This window comes from Chaetodon trifascialis, chromosome 2 (genome assembly GCF_039877785.1).
Source record: "Chaetodon trifascialis isolate fChaTrf1 chromosome 2, fChaTrf1.hap1, whole genome shotgun sequence".
NCBI lineage: Eukaryota > Metazoa > Chordata > Actinopteri > Chaetodontiformes > Chaetodontidae > Chaetodon > Chaetodon trifascialis.
This window is the reverse complement of record NC_092057.1, coordinates 8,647,835-8,663,171: the sequence shown is the minus strand read 5'-3', so window position 1 is coordinate 8,663,171 and position 15,337 is coordinate 8,647,835. Positions and strand designations below refer to the sequence as shown.

Here is a 15,337-nt window from a genome sequence, read left to right as displayed (position 1 = left end):
ACATGAAGCTTTCCTTCAGTTTTTAGTGGATTTAAAAGAACTCCAACAAATATAAAAAAACTTTATATTTATGTGATGTCGTCGAAATATTCACTCTTCTCATCGGGTTCATTATTATTATTATTTTTTATCTTAGTGTATTTGTTTGTTTACACCCTACGGCGCGGCAGGCAGTTCATGGACATTCTACCATGCCCCCCGACAATTTTTTAAACGAGCGCATGCGCGTCGGGCAGAGTTTGTTACTATAGTGACCATCCGTACACAGTCGCTGGACTCGAAGCATCAGTTTAACAAAACTCTCATTTGAGCTGTACTTTAATTTGAAGTAAGAAGATAATTTATTCCTTGTTCATTAATTCTGTTTTACTAACCGGACATGCGCATGCGCGGTTTGTTCTGTTTGTGAGTTTGAATGTTGTCTCCGCGAATTCAGACAAAAGATACAGCTGTATTTTAACCCGAGTAAGATTCTGAATGCAGGAGTGTTTTTCCATCGTTGTGTTTCTCCTTCACTGACTGAGGACGTCTTCCATCACCGCTGATTGATTGATTGATTGATTGATTGATTGATTGATTGATTGATTGATTGATTGATTGATTGATTGATTGATTGATTGACAGACTGTCGTCGTCATGGCTGCAGGGGCGGTGTCAGCTCCACTCATCATCCCCATCATCCACCTGCAGACACACAGAGCCAAGAGCCACATCAGCACCAACACACGTGTCTCCATCCAGTCAGGTAGCTGCCTGTGCCGCTAGAGGACAGTTACTAAGTCAATTACTCGAGTACTCATTTAACTACTGTACTTCATTGTTTCCATTTTATGCTACTTTCTACTTTTCATCTGACAGCTTTAGTTACTCTTCAGATTCCTTCCTGTCTAGTGAAAAGCTCGTATCTCCAGCTGTGTTGATGTTGAATGTTTGTGCTGAACTGAAGGATGAAGAGTTCCTTCATGTCTGGAGACAATTCTCCTCTTCTTCAGCTCAATTAACTCTTTAAAAAGCCTCTTGGATCAGCTGAAAATGCATCGTCACAAAGCTGACAACAGCCTGTTGTCAAGAGCCCGTCACACTTTTTGGAGATACGTGGTTCTCACAGGACGGCCACGCTGCAAACATATGATGATCTTCTAGAATATGATGCATTGCTGTAGATTAAACCAGCCAACAGGATATAAAGTAGTTCAGTGAGCATCTGATTTGGTGTTTTGGTATTTAATAAATAACACGGTAAGTAAAAATCTGACAAAAGTGTGTGAACATGTTATTTAAATGAAGGTTCTGCACAGTCTTCAGCAGGGACAGTGAGGACAGTCTCTCACATACGTTAGAGGAAGCGTTTGAGACTGAACGTCCCTCCATCATCGTATTTAAGCACCGGCTGGCTGTCCTCCGGTGGTTTTCCTGCTGATTTACTTTCTCTGGACGTACAGAGTATTTCTACACTGTGGTGCTGGTACTTGTACTGGAGTAAATAGTGTGAGTACTTCCTCCAGCCGTGTGATTGACAGCTGTGTTGGACTCTGCAGACACTCCTGGAGCTCTGATCTTCTACACTCTGGATGGATCGAGGCCGGCGGTGGCTCAGCAGGGGTCAGCAGGCGGCAGCAGGAAGTACAGCGAGCCCATCCTGCTGCCCGCGGGGCGAGTGGCCGTCAGAGCTGTAGCCGTCACCAGGTATGTACTCACCTGACAACACCTCACACTCTGAGGAGGAACACGTTTCAGACTGTGAGCTGGAAACGCAGTGACACTTTTCTACAGCACATTAGAGCCAAACGCCTCGGCTCCAGTAGCTCCCTTACAGTCTGTCCTTTAGCAAGTAATTCATTTGTGTCCAAGTAAAATGGACAATCTTTTACACGTCTGCGGTCTGGAGCTCGTTGTCCTGTCATTCGTCCACGGGGACAGTTAGCAGCAGAATCCATCAACATCCAGCCACTCTGTGACATCCTGTTCATCTTCACTGCTTCATGTCGTCTCCTGTCCACTCCTTGGATTGATGACAGTTCTCTCTGTCTGTCTGTCTCTTTCTGCCTGTCTGTCTCTCTGCCTGTCTGTCTGTCTGTCTGTCCGTCTCCAGTGACGGGAGACAGAGCTCCACAGTGACAAAGGTTTTCTCGGTTGAACTTGTGGATTCAAACAACCAGAAGAGGAACGAGGAGAACTTCCTGCAGAGCGACCAGCAGGTAATTGAACATATTCACATAGTGTTTCACCAAACCCATTTCCCATCAGCCCCAGGTCTCCCTACTCCTGCAGAGGATCAGCAGGTTGAACCAGGCCTGCACAGATGCATGCTGGTTAGTTTTGTGTTGGATTGATCCTGACGTGCTCTGACATCGTGCACACGTGAGCTACAATAACCTGATGAGATCCAGGTGCCTGTTTCTGATCTTTGTGAGATTTAGTGTTAAATATTGTGAAACGCGGCAGTGGAAAAGTGGAATTTATGTGTAGTTGCCATGACTGCTGAATATGACACAGCAGTAACTTCTAGAGAAAAACGACTCATCTTCACAGAGGAAGATCTGTTCAGCTTTATCAGTGATCAACAGCACAGACGTCACTTCTTCAGCTGTAGCTTTCTGAACGGGCTCTGCAGACCGCAGGTGGATCTGACAGAAAGTACATGTTTCTGTCGCTTCCTTCTTTGTGTCAGCGCCCCCTGCTGCTGTCCTCCTCTCACCCACTTAGAAGGCGACTTCCTTCCTCCATCATCTGTCCACCAGATGTTAGCTGTGTTAGTCCTTTTAGCTGTGTTAGCCCTGTTAGCTCTGTTAGCACTGTTAGCTTGGTTAGCTGTGTTAGCTCTGTTCTCTGACTGACTGTCCTGATGATTTACTGATTAAACTTTTTAATGTCCTCTGGTTCTTCCATGTTCATCAGTCAGTGGTTTTCCTTTCAGGGTCTGTCTGAAGGAACCTCGTGGTCTGCTGGTACTTCACTGAGGCCTGCAGGTCCCAGCAGGTGTTCTCTGTCTGTCTCTGATATGCCAATCAGCAGCTGGGGTAAGATGACTGGAGTCAGAAGCTAACTCTCAGCTAACTGGATTGTGTTAATAGTTAGCATTAGGAGCAAACTGTCTATGACATATTGTCCTGACAGGTGACTTCCTCTGAGCCTCAAAGACAAAATCAGACTTTAAAATGTCCAACAGAAACAGACAGACAGGCAGCATGTTGGCGTCCAGTCCAGGATGTGTTTACCTTGCTTAGTGCTAAACTTTCTCATTCTGTTCAAACCTAAACTGTCTGCTGATGCTGTGACACATCAGTGGGTCATTGCTTTGCTTCATTCTTCCTGTTTGTCTTCAGAGCCAAGGATGATGGGAAACGTCTCTCCTCAGTCTGGTCCTCGTTTTCTGAAGTCTCGACTCAGTTCTCCGACGGCTGCCGGCCAGACTGGGTCTTCAGGACATCCCCAGTCAGCAGTAAACAGACCAAACCAGCTCACCCAAGCTAACACCTCACCTGGCTAACGAAGCGTGTCTGTGCTGACTTTTTTTTGTTGTGTTTCCTGTCTGTCAGAGTTCAGGTGTGCTGAAGCAGCTGAGCAGCACAGAGACGTCTCGAATCAACCGAGAGACGGACTTCCTGCGGTACGAGCTGAGACGCTAATGTGTCGGCAAACCTGCATTAGCTGATATTTGTTCTTTTCCTTCGTCTCTGTTCATGAATATTACATTGACAAAAGTGTGTGGACAGATAAACATTTAGTCAGATTGATGATATGAGGATAAACGAAACAATACAAAACACATCATTTAACAAATCTGACAATCTGCCCCCCTCCAAAAAACAGACCACCAAAAGAAAACTGGGCAAGCTGTAGAATAACAGGAAGTGAAAACGTCAGTAAAAACATTTGTTTCAAAATAAAAGATTTTCAAATAAGAGACTGAATCAGCAGGTAAATTACTCCAGTCAGACAGAGTCTGGAACATAATGCATGATGGGAAAGACCTGCAGCACAGAGCGTATCTTCTGTTTGTCCTGAACAAACTCACTGTCCACAGGAAGGACGTCTGGAGTTGTTGAACAGTGGACAGGTTGTCCACATACTTTTGGCCACGCTGTGGAGAAATTCTACTTTAAAATCAACAAACTGCAATAACGCTGAGACATAACTGTCTCTGTCTGTCTGTCTGTCTGTCTGTCTGTCTGTCTGTCTGTCTGTCTGTCTGCCTGCCTGCCTGCCTCTCTCTCTGCCTGTCTCTGTCTCTCTGCCTGCCTCTGTCTGTCTCTCTGCCTGCCTCTGTTTCTCTCTCTCTGTCTCTCTCTGCCTGTCTCTCTCTGTCCCTCTGCTGGTCTCCCTCTGTCTCTCTGTCTGTGCCCATCTCTCTGCCTGTCTGTCTGTCTGTCTGTCTGTCTGTCTGTCTGTCTGTCTGTCTGTCTGTCTGTCTGTCTGTCTGTCTGTCTGTCTGTCTCTGGCTGTTTGTCTGTCTGTCTGCCTGTCTCCGTCTCTATGTCCAGGTGTGCTCAGTGTTTGAGTTTTCGTCCGTCAGATCCATTTGCTCAGTTCTGCTCTCAGTGTGGAGCTGCAGTTCCTCCGTTACCCAATCAGAGACTGCCCCCTGCTGAAGGAGGACAGGTACTGCACACACACCTGACTGACCTCACGTCAGTCTATCAGGTCCACCTATTCACACTAACAGAGTCTTAGAGAATAGGACATTTGTCTTTCATGATGCTGCACTCTTTTTTTTCTTCTGCTCTTCAGACGTCCGATGAATGTGGACGTCTTTAAATAGCTGAATCTGTTTAAAGGTCGCAGAGGTTGTCTTCAAACTGTAAAATAGGTTAACGTTTGTGTGTGTGTGTGTGTGTGTGTGTGTGTGTGTGTGTGTGTGTGTGTGTGTGGTCAGGTGGTGTGCTGTGTGTTCTGTAACACTCTTGTTCCTGTCAACACACACACCTGTTTGATCTGTGAGGCCTCCATCAATCAGCAAGTCCAACCGCAGTCCAGCATCACACTGCAGGTACACACACGCACGCAGACACACACACACACATTAAACCCTGTTTCTCATGTCAGCAGTGTGTGTTCATGTGTTCATGTGTTTGGTGTGTAGGATCATGTGGTGTGTATTTGCTGTGGAAGTGGAAATCCAGCACACATCTCCAGCTGTTTGACCTGCGAGAGCCGCCTGCAACCAGTAACACACACACACACACACACACACACGCACACGCACACACATGCACACACGCACACACGCACACACACACACACACCACACACACACCACACACCAACACACTCTTTTACTCTTCATTTTAACTGATTAATCCCTGTGTATTAATGTGTGTGTGTGTGTGTTGCTGCAGGCAGTGTGTGTTGGGAACAGCGCCCCCTCTGTCCCGTCAGCAGACAGCAGGATGTTGTCCTGCTCCAGGTGTAAACGAATAAACCACCGTGATGCCAGATACTGTGACTGGTGCGGCTCAAAGGTGAAGACTCACCTGGACACTCACTGTGTCCACACATCGAGACGATTTCACTAAACATTGGACGCTTCTGTAAACATTACTTCATGGCTTTGTTGCTTATTAGCTACGATGCTAACATGTCAGTTAGATGATGTTAGCTTGTCAGCTGTGGTTTGGGGCTTTTTGGGAATCAAACAAAATATCTTTGAACAGTCAGAAACAAGTCAAGTCCTCATAAATAATGTTAGCTTGTTAGCTAATGTTAGCTTGTTAGCTAATCTTGAGCAATCAATATATAGCATTGAGCTAAGCTATCAGGTTCTTCTGGCTTCCAATCTTTGCGCTAAGCTAGTTTGGAGACTGAAGCATTGTGGGAAGTGTAGTGATGAGATGTGTGTATTTCTAGCCTGGTCATGCAGCCAGCTGTGTGATTTGTTGGCGATGTGGAGCTAGTGGACACCCATATGCCTTCCACTGCACAGCCTGTGGCATCTTCCTGGAAGCGCCGGCCCCGCCCACATCCAACAGTGACATCGCACAACCTGATGGAGGCACCAACGGGGTACGCTGCCCCGCTGACACCGTGTCACTAACACGATTCACAACACAGCATTAAATTGGTTGTTCTCTACCTGTGTGTCAGCAGGCTTCAGGCCCGACTTCCCATGAGGCCACCTGGCAGGCCGTGTCATCATCAGACCCCGCCCCAAGGGTGGGGCTGACCACACCCACTGCAGAGCAGTGCACGCAGACTGTTGGACTCTATTACCCATCATCCACTAAGCTGCAGAGGAAGGAGCAACAGAGGGCGCTACACCTCAGCAAGCAGCAGGCAACCAGAGACCGCCAACCGCTCCTGACGGCCATCAGCCCAGGAAGAGGTATCCATACTCCTGACGCCACCAATGCGCTTTGAAACTTATCCAAATGACAGAGACACAACACGAGCTCAGGGAGACATGTCATTTGTGTCTCCGTCAGTCTGGGAGGACGAGGTCATCTCATCATCCATCCTCATGTCCTCAGGTTACTGGAGGAAGCAGCTGGATCATGTGTGTGCTCACCTGAGGAGTTATGCGCAGAACAACGCCCCCTTCAGAGCTCTGCTGGGAGAGCCTCGCCTGGGCCGGGTATGCCACACCTCACCTGTACAGCAGTGACATCACCTGTGGGTTCAAGTGAATGAATAAAGTAAATTAGTATAAGATTTCAGACAGCTCAGACTCCACAGGTCCGTGAGACTCACCTGAGCAGGTACAGACAGCGCTGTGCTTTATTTCCTGTGTGTCAGCTGACGTGTCATCTTCCTGTCCTTCAGATGGTTTCTGCTGTGATTCAGGAAGATCGTTACGAAGTCAGCGTGACCATCAGCTTTGTGTCGGCCGAACGGGATGACAAACAGGTCTGTTCTACATGTCACCTGAACCCGAACCTGAACCTGGTTCGTCTTGCCGTGTGTCTCACAGCTGAAGTGTGTTTGCTCTCAGGTGGATCCAGCAGAGGACGTTGTTGGACCGACAGCATCTCGGACTGAGACTCTGAGCAGCGTTACAGAACGTTCTGCTGACGGCTGCAGTTTCAGTAAGAAACAGAATGAAAGCGAGTGAACGAAAGTAACCTGAGCAGGAAGGACAGATTCAGCATCCAAACAAGCTTCCTGTTTCACCTCAAACGGCATCTGAACGCTTTGGAGTCACAGTTTTATTTCTCTGAGCTTTTTTCTCATGTCTGAGTGAAAATTAGCTCTCCAAGCTGACAGCATGCTAACAGTGAGTCAGGACTGAGTTGGTGCTCCTCAGTTGTTTCGTTTGTTTGTCTGACAGGAAGTGATTGGTCCACAGGTGTGAAGAAACCTCTCAAAGGAAACCTGACTCCCAAACCTGCGGTGAGACACCGTCTGTCTGTGGAGAGAGACAGGGAAACAGAAGAAGAAGAAAGTGAAGTTGTTGTGATTTTAACATCAGCTGAGTGAACGTAGACTTCTGCTGCTGTCTGACTTCCTGTTCAGTCAGAAATGAAAGCTCCTCTCTCATTGGTTCTCCTGGTTCCAGGTGAAGGACGCTCAACTGCTGAAGGAGCTAGGTCCGGATCGAGGTCAGATCAGCGTCGTCCAGCAGCTCCTGGATCAGGTACGAGGCTCTGCAGCCAATCAGCAGCTTCCTCTCATCTCTTGATGTAGTTTACTCTGCTCTGATTGGCCCTTTGTTTTCTCAGGGGGCGGACCCCTCCTGCTGCGGCAGTGATGGCCGACACGCTCTGGCAGTTGCCGTGGCGAATGGTCACCATGATGTACTTCCTGTTTTAGTGCAGCGAGGAGCTGACGTGGACCAGCAGTCCGGACAGTAAGAGGACAGACTTATGAGTCTGAGTCTGGATCTGGATCTGGATCTGGTCCCTGACCAGCGTCTCTGTGGATCTGTTATATGATGAAATCTAATGTTTTTATATGTCATGATATGATGTGCAGCTTTTCTGATGGTGCTGATGATGTAACGTGATGAAGGTCAACTCCTCCTCCTCCTCCTCCTCAGGATGAAGAACTCAGCTCTGCATGAAGCTGCAGCTTTGGGCTCTGAGGGTCTGCAGTGTGCTCAGGTTCTGTTCAGGTATGACACACCTGTATGAACACAAACATAGGCTGGAAGCTGTCCTGTAAAGACCTCGTATCTCCATCATGAGCTGTTTCTCAGCAGGTTTTTAAACCGAAAAGTTCAAACTTCACCTCAAGTTACGTGGTTTCCTTTGGACAGTGAATTATGAATCACCTGTCAGACTCCTCCTGATTGGTTGACAGGTTTCCACAGATTAAAAAAATAATTGTAGTTGTTATTGTTGTTGCTCCTCCCACCTCCCGATGTCATCACGGCTCATGTTTTCAGCTGTAAGGCGAGCGTGAGGCAGAGGAACGCCTGCGGTCTGACGCCATACGACGTGGCCGTGAACTCCGGTTGTAACAGCATGGTGTCCCTGCTGGCTGCCCAGGCCGGACTGGATTTACTGGGCAAACTGGGAAAACGCAAAGTGAACCTGGATATTTTCTGACTGTCACATGCCATGTGCCTGCAGACTGGAAGCTGTCATCTGTGTGTGCCTGCAGACTGGAAGCTGTCATCTGTGTGTGTCTGCAGACAGGAAGCTGTCATCTCTCTTCTTCAGGATTTTCTCACCTTGTTACCAAATTAAAATGCTGTTTCTGTTTCTGACATCTGGATTTGCTTCTTAGTGTTGATTTGTTTAGTTTCTCAATTCAGGGTCATTTACTGGCTTTCACCTTCATCTCATGGTCTTCATCAGCTGATTCTACAGGTAAAATATCACAACAAAGAAGTTTGATCCATCAGATGTGTGTGAAGGAGGATGGGGAGGCTGTGACCTTCTGCACATGACACCGCCAAATCACAAGACACGTGGCTTTAATCATTGATTACATTTCATTTTGTCCTCGCCAGTCATTCTGGACCTCTGACCTCGAGTAAAAATCAAATGTGGCGCTTTGAGTGAGCAGTTTGGCACACCTGGGGGGTATTCCACAAAGCGGGTTATGTGAATACTCAGAGTAAGTTAAGCCTGAGATGAGGGAAACTCTGAGTTATCCGTTCCAGAAAGAGAGGTAACTGAAACTCTGAGTCAGTCACCATGGTAACAGACTCTGTGAACATAACCTGAGTTTCTACCTGTGTCCTCCCACATGAAAAAAGCTGTTAGACATGGACTTCCGTTCATTCCTAATCCGATTGATATCGAAGCCCAACTGATTCGAAATGCTTTACGTTGCGAGAAAATCTTTCGACCCAGATTAGATGTCATTTCCAGAGGAATATCTATTTGAACACCACCACTTTTCATCAAACGGTATAATTTATCTTGATAGCATCTCCGGCCATACATCACCAACCCCAATTTTATGCATAGCGCTCCGTTTTTTTGCAAGCGGTAGTTTTTTGTACAACATTGGGGATGCAGAGCACTTCGGAAAGGCAACAGTGTGTGGAGTTGTGAGGAAAATAACCCTCGCACTGAAAAGCCTGTTACCAATGATGGTAGTGTTCCCCAGACACAAACCTCTTAGAAACATCAAAGAGGAATTCCACAGGATTGCAGAAACCAAGGGGACTATGTGAATAGAAAATCCTTTCACAGCATCAATGTCCAGGTTTATGACCTACCATCTTAAAAATTATGCACATGAAAATGTATACATTACAATACACTGTAACTCATGTCATTCTCTGCACTGTGAAGATCATGTGTGATGCAGCCTACATCATTACGATTGTAGAAGCCAAGTGGCCCGGCTCTGTACATGATTCCCGGATTTTATATATAAGAAGTTTTATATATACATTTTATTTTTTAAAAAGACACAAGTGTACACTTGTATCTGATGTAAGCACTAGTGTCCTGGGGGTGACAGGCTCAGATGAGCTTCCTCCAGGGATGCCTTCAGCCACCTGTCATGGTTTTGGCTGAGGGCCAGCTCCTCAGCCTCTGTCAGAGGTGGTGGAGGTGGCCCTCCAGCCGTTTTTCGGGCCTCTTGCCTTCTTTCTGTTGGCTAAACAGAACTCAAATGTTAATTATTGAGTGTTCGCGGACACATCCTAGCATTTTAAATGACTTCAATGCGTATAAAATAAAAATGTAAACATTGTTTCAAGTGTTAATCTACAAAGTGGGATATTAAGTGAGATGACGTGTTAACAACATTTTGTTAGGAGTTTAAATTACTACTTGAAGTAGCCACTGTCATAAAATAATAATAAAATTAAAATCAAAGTGAGGTACAATCATAGCCTAGCAAAATATGCCTTACCTTTTTGAATGATGTTTTCATATTTTTACCTGCTTCTTTCTCCCCTGTTGGATTGCACCTAAATGAAAATCAGATTTTGTTCCTATTTAGATTCATAACTGTATGCCACGATCTTAAGTACGGTTAAATGTTAAGTCTTGGAATAGTACATTCAAATTTACGCGTTGACTCGGGTAGCAATTTTTCTCCCCTGCCGTTTCTCTCTTCTTCGCTGCTGCAGCGGTGATACATTTACGCCGAACTATGTGCTCATACTCCGCATAGGCCTGCAATAAGACCTCCAACTCCATCGAGGTAAAAATAACTTGATCAGAGCTGATTGAACTAACTCAGATCAGCTGTTCTGGAACCGGATACTCAGAGTTTCCCATCTCGGAGTAAGTCAACTCAGAGTTCAGGGATAGACTCAGAGTTTGTTGAACTTCTTACCTGGAATACCCCCCCGGCCTTCTGCAATGGCAGTCCATCTCTTTTCCTTCGCCACTCACGCACCCACACCAGGCAGGGCTCATCTGCTCACAGCTCCAGCATCCGCTCCTCTTTCTGGGCGGTCCATATTGATCGGGACCTACAACGTTTCACCGCCGGTGTTTCTTGTTCGTCTATGCCGCTCTACCACTTCTGTGGTTGTTTTGGTGTGGTTTTGACTGCCAGGTTTCCTTTTGTCAGAGCTCATCTATAGGTTGTCGATTGTGCTACGTTACGTCACTGCGACTTGCGATAATATCAAACACGTGAAACAAGACTAGGAAAAGACTGATATACAACAGCGCAGATTAGCACCTTAAACTTATCGATCGAGATGACGGGAGCGCGCTGTGACTCCAGTTAGACTCCTAAAATTTACTGAAGACTTTCAGTTTGTAGGCTGTGACTGTGAAAATCTTTTGGTTTAAGCCCAGCATACGTCAACTCAGAGTTCAGGGATAGACTTGACCTACGTTTACACGTAGCACTGTATTTTGGAAAACGGATATTTTAGCCCCTCCGTTTTCAAAAATAACATCGTGCACACAACATCGTTTTCAAAAATGTTGTCGTTTACATGAACCCGGATAAATACGCCGTCGAGCGCATCATAACTATGCCAAACCTATGGGCGTCAGTGTAAACATAGGTCGCTCACATGACGTCAAGTATTTTCCGTCGATTGTTTTGACGTTTTGGAACCTAAAACGCCGTTTAACCCTGGTTACACGCCAAGACATAACCGGAATTTTCAGAAATCTCCACTTTGGCCGGAGTTTTTAAAAATGATCGTTTTCCGTGAAAAAACTCCGTTTGCGTGTAAGGAGGGGCCAAACCGCATGAAAACATATGCGTGTTCCCTAAGGCTAAACATACGCTCGGAGTTTGTTGAACTTCCTGGCTGATTTCAGTGTTTGTTTGGGAATTTTAGCTCCAAAGAAAAAAGTGTTTGATGTCTTGACGTCTCCAGAGATCAGTTTGATTTGCTCTGCTGATTCTGGGTCGACAATCAATCAATCAATCAATCAATCAATCAATCAATCAATCAATCAATCAATCAATCAATCAATCAATCAATCAATCAATCAAGAAACAGCATTCAGCTGTTGACACAGAACTGATGAGTATCAGCCAACACATAATCAATACGCACAGTCCCATAGTCCTCCCCCTCCCCCTCCTTGTCCATGTCCACGTCATTGGGGGTCGCGCATGCTCAGTGTACATCAGGAAAAACAGCCAATCCTGTGTGAGAAACAGCACACGGACATTTGCATCAAACTGACCTAAACACGCGTCCACAGCAAGTTTGAACTATCCGCTTCTGTAGAATCTAGCAGAGACCGCCATGCCCGCAGAGACCGTGAAAGCGCCCAAGAAGGGCTCCAAGAAGGCCGTGTCCAAAGTCACCAAGACCGGCAAGAAGAAGAGGAGAACCAGGAAGGAGAGCTACGCCATCTACGTGTACAAGGTCCTGAAGCAGGTGCACCCTGACACCGGGATTTCCTCCAAGGCCATGGGCATCATGAACTCCTTTGTGAGCGACATCTTCGAGCGTATCGCGGGGGAGGCATCGCGCCTGGCCCACTACAACAAGAGGTCTACCATCACCTCCAGGGAGATCCAGACCGCAGTTCGCCTCCTGCTGCCTGGAGAGCTGGCTAAGCACGCTGTGTCCGAGGGCACCAAGGCCGTGACCAAGTACACCAGCTCTAAGTAGACTAGAACCAAGAAAACCTGCCGCGACCAGCGACTCAAAGGCCCTTTTCAGGGCCGCACACCCCCCCTCAGAGAGCCGCGGTCCTCCTGATCAATGATGTTATTATTTATATGCCTTATAAAACTCCACGTGGGAGAATTACAAGAAATAAAGTACAAATACAGAAAGAGCTGCTCTGACTGGTTAAGACTTATAAGCGTGACTACCTTATCTAACTTATAAACCACTTTCAGTGTAACAGCACAGCCTGTGTCTGACCGATGTCACTCAAAATATTACTACTATATAATATTAATAAGCTTCAGACAATGAGCTCCTGACTCTCATCGTGTCCGTCAGCTGAGGCTACATTCAGGTTAGCTTTGTCTGTTAGCATTACGGGGCTAATTTTCTTTGTTTGTGCATGTGTAGCTAAAGGCTAACAGTTAGCAGCTCTGTGTAAAGTAACGGTGGAAATACACGTTTGAAGTACTGGTACAGTACATGAGTTATTTAATATGTATTATGGAATGGCCTCCTCCCTTCTGTATGAACACATATGAAATGAATGAATGAGTCATGAGTTACGTGACGTATTCATACTCACCGGAAATCGCTGCAGCCGGCCTAGACAGCGCAGATTGGTTTACATGACGCACGTGGTGGGAGTTTGAATTTTCTCGTCCAATGGCTGACGATCTACATTACGCGCGTCTCCCGGCCCGGACCAATGAGCGCTGACGTCGCTCCGCCGCTGCTTTATAAGCCGGCTGCTGGCTGACTCTTGCAACCTGTTTCACGGAGAAACGATGGCGCGAACCAAGCAGACCGCGAGGAAGTCCACCGGAGGGAAGGCTCCCAGGAAGCAGCTGGCGACCAAGGCTGCGCGAAAGAGCGCTCCCGCTACTGGTGGAGTGAAGAAGCCTCATCGGTACCGGCCCGGTACGGTGGCTCTGAGGGAAATCCGCCGCTACCAGAAATCCACAGAGCTGCTGATCCGGAAGCTGCCCTTTCAGCGCCTCGTGAGGGAGATCGCTCAGGACTTCAAGACCGATCTGCGCTTCCAGAGCTCGGCCGTCATGGCCCTGCAGGAGTCCAGCGAGGCTTACCTGGTGGGTCTGTTCGAGGACACAAATCTGTGCGCCATCCATGCCAAGAGGGTTACTATCATGCCCAAAGACATACAGCTGGCCCGCCGTATCCGGGGAGAGAGGGCTTAAACAGACCTGAGACCAGTTTAACCAACCATACAAAGGCTCTTTTCAGAGCCGCAGACACACACACACAGAGCAAAGCTTCCTCTGATGCTGATCTGGAGTCTGTTAGAGAAGATCAATAAAACATAACGTGTATAATAAATAGCGACTGTTGTTCTTAAGATGAATTCTTTCTTCAGTGTCACGTGTTGGCAAACTGAAGCTTCATTCGTTTCTCACTAGTGATACCTGCTATGTGAAGAAATAAATCAAAATTTTCTCTGTGAATGTCACAGTTCTCTCACATGCACACGTTTATGCTAATTTGTAAGTTGTTTTTTTTATCCACAGATACCTGTATGAACACCACAAATAAAACTGACAGTTCAGACAGTTCCCCTTCTTAGAAACAATCTCTCCAGCCTTAGAAAATCCCCAAGGAACAGAAGATGCAGGGTAAGGGGATATTAACAGTGGTTCACATTACTTCCAATTAATGTTAATTTTGACAAAACAAAGAAACAGACTACTCACTGTTCATGGATGTCGTTGATGTTGAAGAGGTTGCTACCTGAGCTGGGGTTTTTGCCACCAGCAGAATTAACTGCAGAGTTCCTGATAATGTTGGCACATCCATACTTCAGCCTTGTAATAGCCTCTTGAAGTCTCCCCTGACTAACCCTAAGCCCTTGGGTCCAATAAGGTGGGTAATGTTATCATACTTTGTCATTCAACCAAAATGTAATCATTTACATATACCTTATTGTGAGCAACCATGTCAAAATACTCCCAGGCAGAAGACTTCCTCTTTCTTGAAGGCTCCATAGAAAGAGGGGACGAAATATCACACTGTAACCTTCCAGCTAGGTTTGACTATGTACCCTAACTAATAAAAGCTAATACTAATAATGCTATGAACAATGATAATAATTGTTATGATGGCCCTAGTACTGATCTGCCTATACTTCACTCGCTAATAATCTACTGAGACGCTGAAACACTACCTAACAAAACAACCCACAAAGACGCGTGCGTTTCGAACCCGCTTTATACTTCTTGATTTCTAGAGAACGGTTGACAGAGGAATCATCGTACTCTTATCTGGGGTGTGTGGCTCTGAAAAGAGCCGTTGTTAGTTTTGTGGTCCGAGTCTTTACTTCTTGGGGACTTTCTCGGTCTTTTTGGGTAGCAGCACCGCCTGGATGTTGGGCAGCACGCCGCCCTGAGCGATAGTCACTCCGCCCAACAGCTTGTTGAGCTCCTCGTCGTTGCGGACCGCCAACTGCAAGTGACGTGGGATGATGCGGGTCTTCTTGTTGTCGCGGGCGGCGTTTCCAGCCAACTCTAGGATCTCAGCGGTCAGGTACTCCAGCACCGCCGCCAGGTAGACTGGAGCTCCGGCGCCGACGCGCTCAGAGTAGTTTCCTTTCCTCAGCAGTCTGTGGACACGACCCACTGGGAACTGAAGCCCGGCCCGGGACGAGCGGGACTTGGACTTAGCCCTGGTCTTTCCGGCACCCTTTCCACCACGTCCAGACATATTTCTTCGTTCAGTCAGTAATCACAATGACATCTCATCGGACAAACTCAAATTTATACCGACAAGCTGCTCGCTCATTGGCTACACTGAACGTAAGTATTATCGTCCAATGAGAAAAGAGCTAGGTTCAGCTTCCTGTACTGACTGTGACGCTTCCGCTCAGCGGAACTTTCAGAATAAAAC

The 15,337-nt window shown here is 46.7% G+C and overlaps 4 protein-coding genes across 4 annotated transcripts; 3 read left to right on the top strand and 1 right to left on the bottom strand.

Annotated features, from left to right (window-relative positions):
* Positions 1 to 257: 257 nt before the first annotated feature.
* On the top strand, positions 258 to 8,512 carry dzank1 (double zinc ribbon and ankyrin repeat domains 1). Its single transcript, XM_070991158.1, has 21 exons — positions 258 to 328; positions 625 to 745; positions 1,539 to 1,686; positions 2,093 to 2,198; positions 2,918 to 2,969; positions 3,327 to 3,442; positions 3,540 to 3,610; positions 4,485 to 4,602; positions 4,877 to 4,990; positions 5,084 to 5,167; positions 5,340 to 5,462; positions 5,848 to 6,003; positions 6,088 to 6,322; positions 6,468 to 6,571; positions 6,760 to 6,843; positions 6,929 to 7,022; positions 7,265 to 7,326; positions 7,493 to 7,570; positions 7,656 to 7,783; positions 7,973 to 8,047; positions 8,321 to 8,512. Exons 2-21 carry the CDS (start codon positions 637 to 639, stop codon positions 8,481 to 8,483), a joined length of 2,220 nt encoding a protein of 739 aa, XP_070847259.1. The 5' UTR covers positions 258 to 328; positions 625 to 636; the 3' UTR covers positions 8,484 to 8,512.
* A 3,451-nt stretch (positions 8,513 to 11,963) lies between these two features.
* LOC139346687 (histone H2B 3-like) lies at positions 11,964 to 12,499 on the top strand. Its single transcript, XM_070985905.1, has one exon. The coding sequence runs from the start codon at positions 12,068 to 12,070 to the stop codon at positions 12,437 to 12,439; it is 372 nt and encodes a 123-aa protein (XP_070842006.1). The 5' UTR covers positions 11,964 to 12,067; the 3' UTR covers positions 12,440 to 12,499.
* Positions 12,500 to 13,227: 728 nt separating this feature from the next.
* Positions 13,228 to 13,638, top strand: LOC139346680 (histone H3-like). The gene has a single exon (XM_070985894.1). It carries the CDS (start codon positions 13,228 to 13,230, stop codon positions 13,636 to 13,638), a length of 411 nt encoding a protein of 136 aa, XP_070841995.1.
* A 1,129-nt stretch (positions 13,639 to 14,767) lies between these two features.
* Positions 14,768 to 15,154, bottom strand: LOC139342432 (late histone H2A.L3-like). Its single transcript, XM_070979525.1, has one exon. It carries the CDS (start codon positions 15,152 to 15,154, stop codon positions 14,768 to 14,770), a length of 387 nt encoding a protein of 128 aa, XP_070835626.1.
* Positions 15,155 to 15,337: the final 183 nt, after the last annotated feature.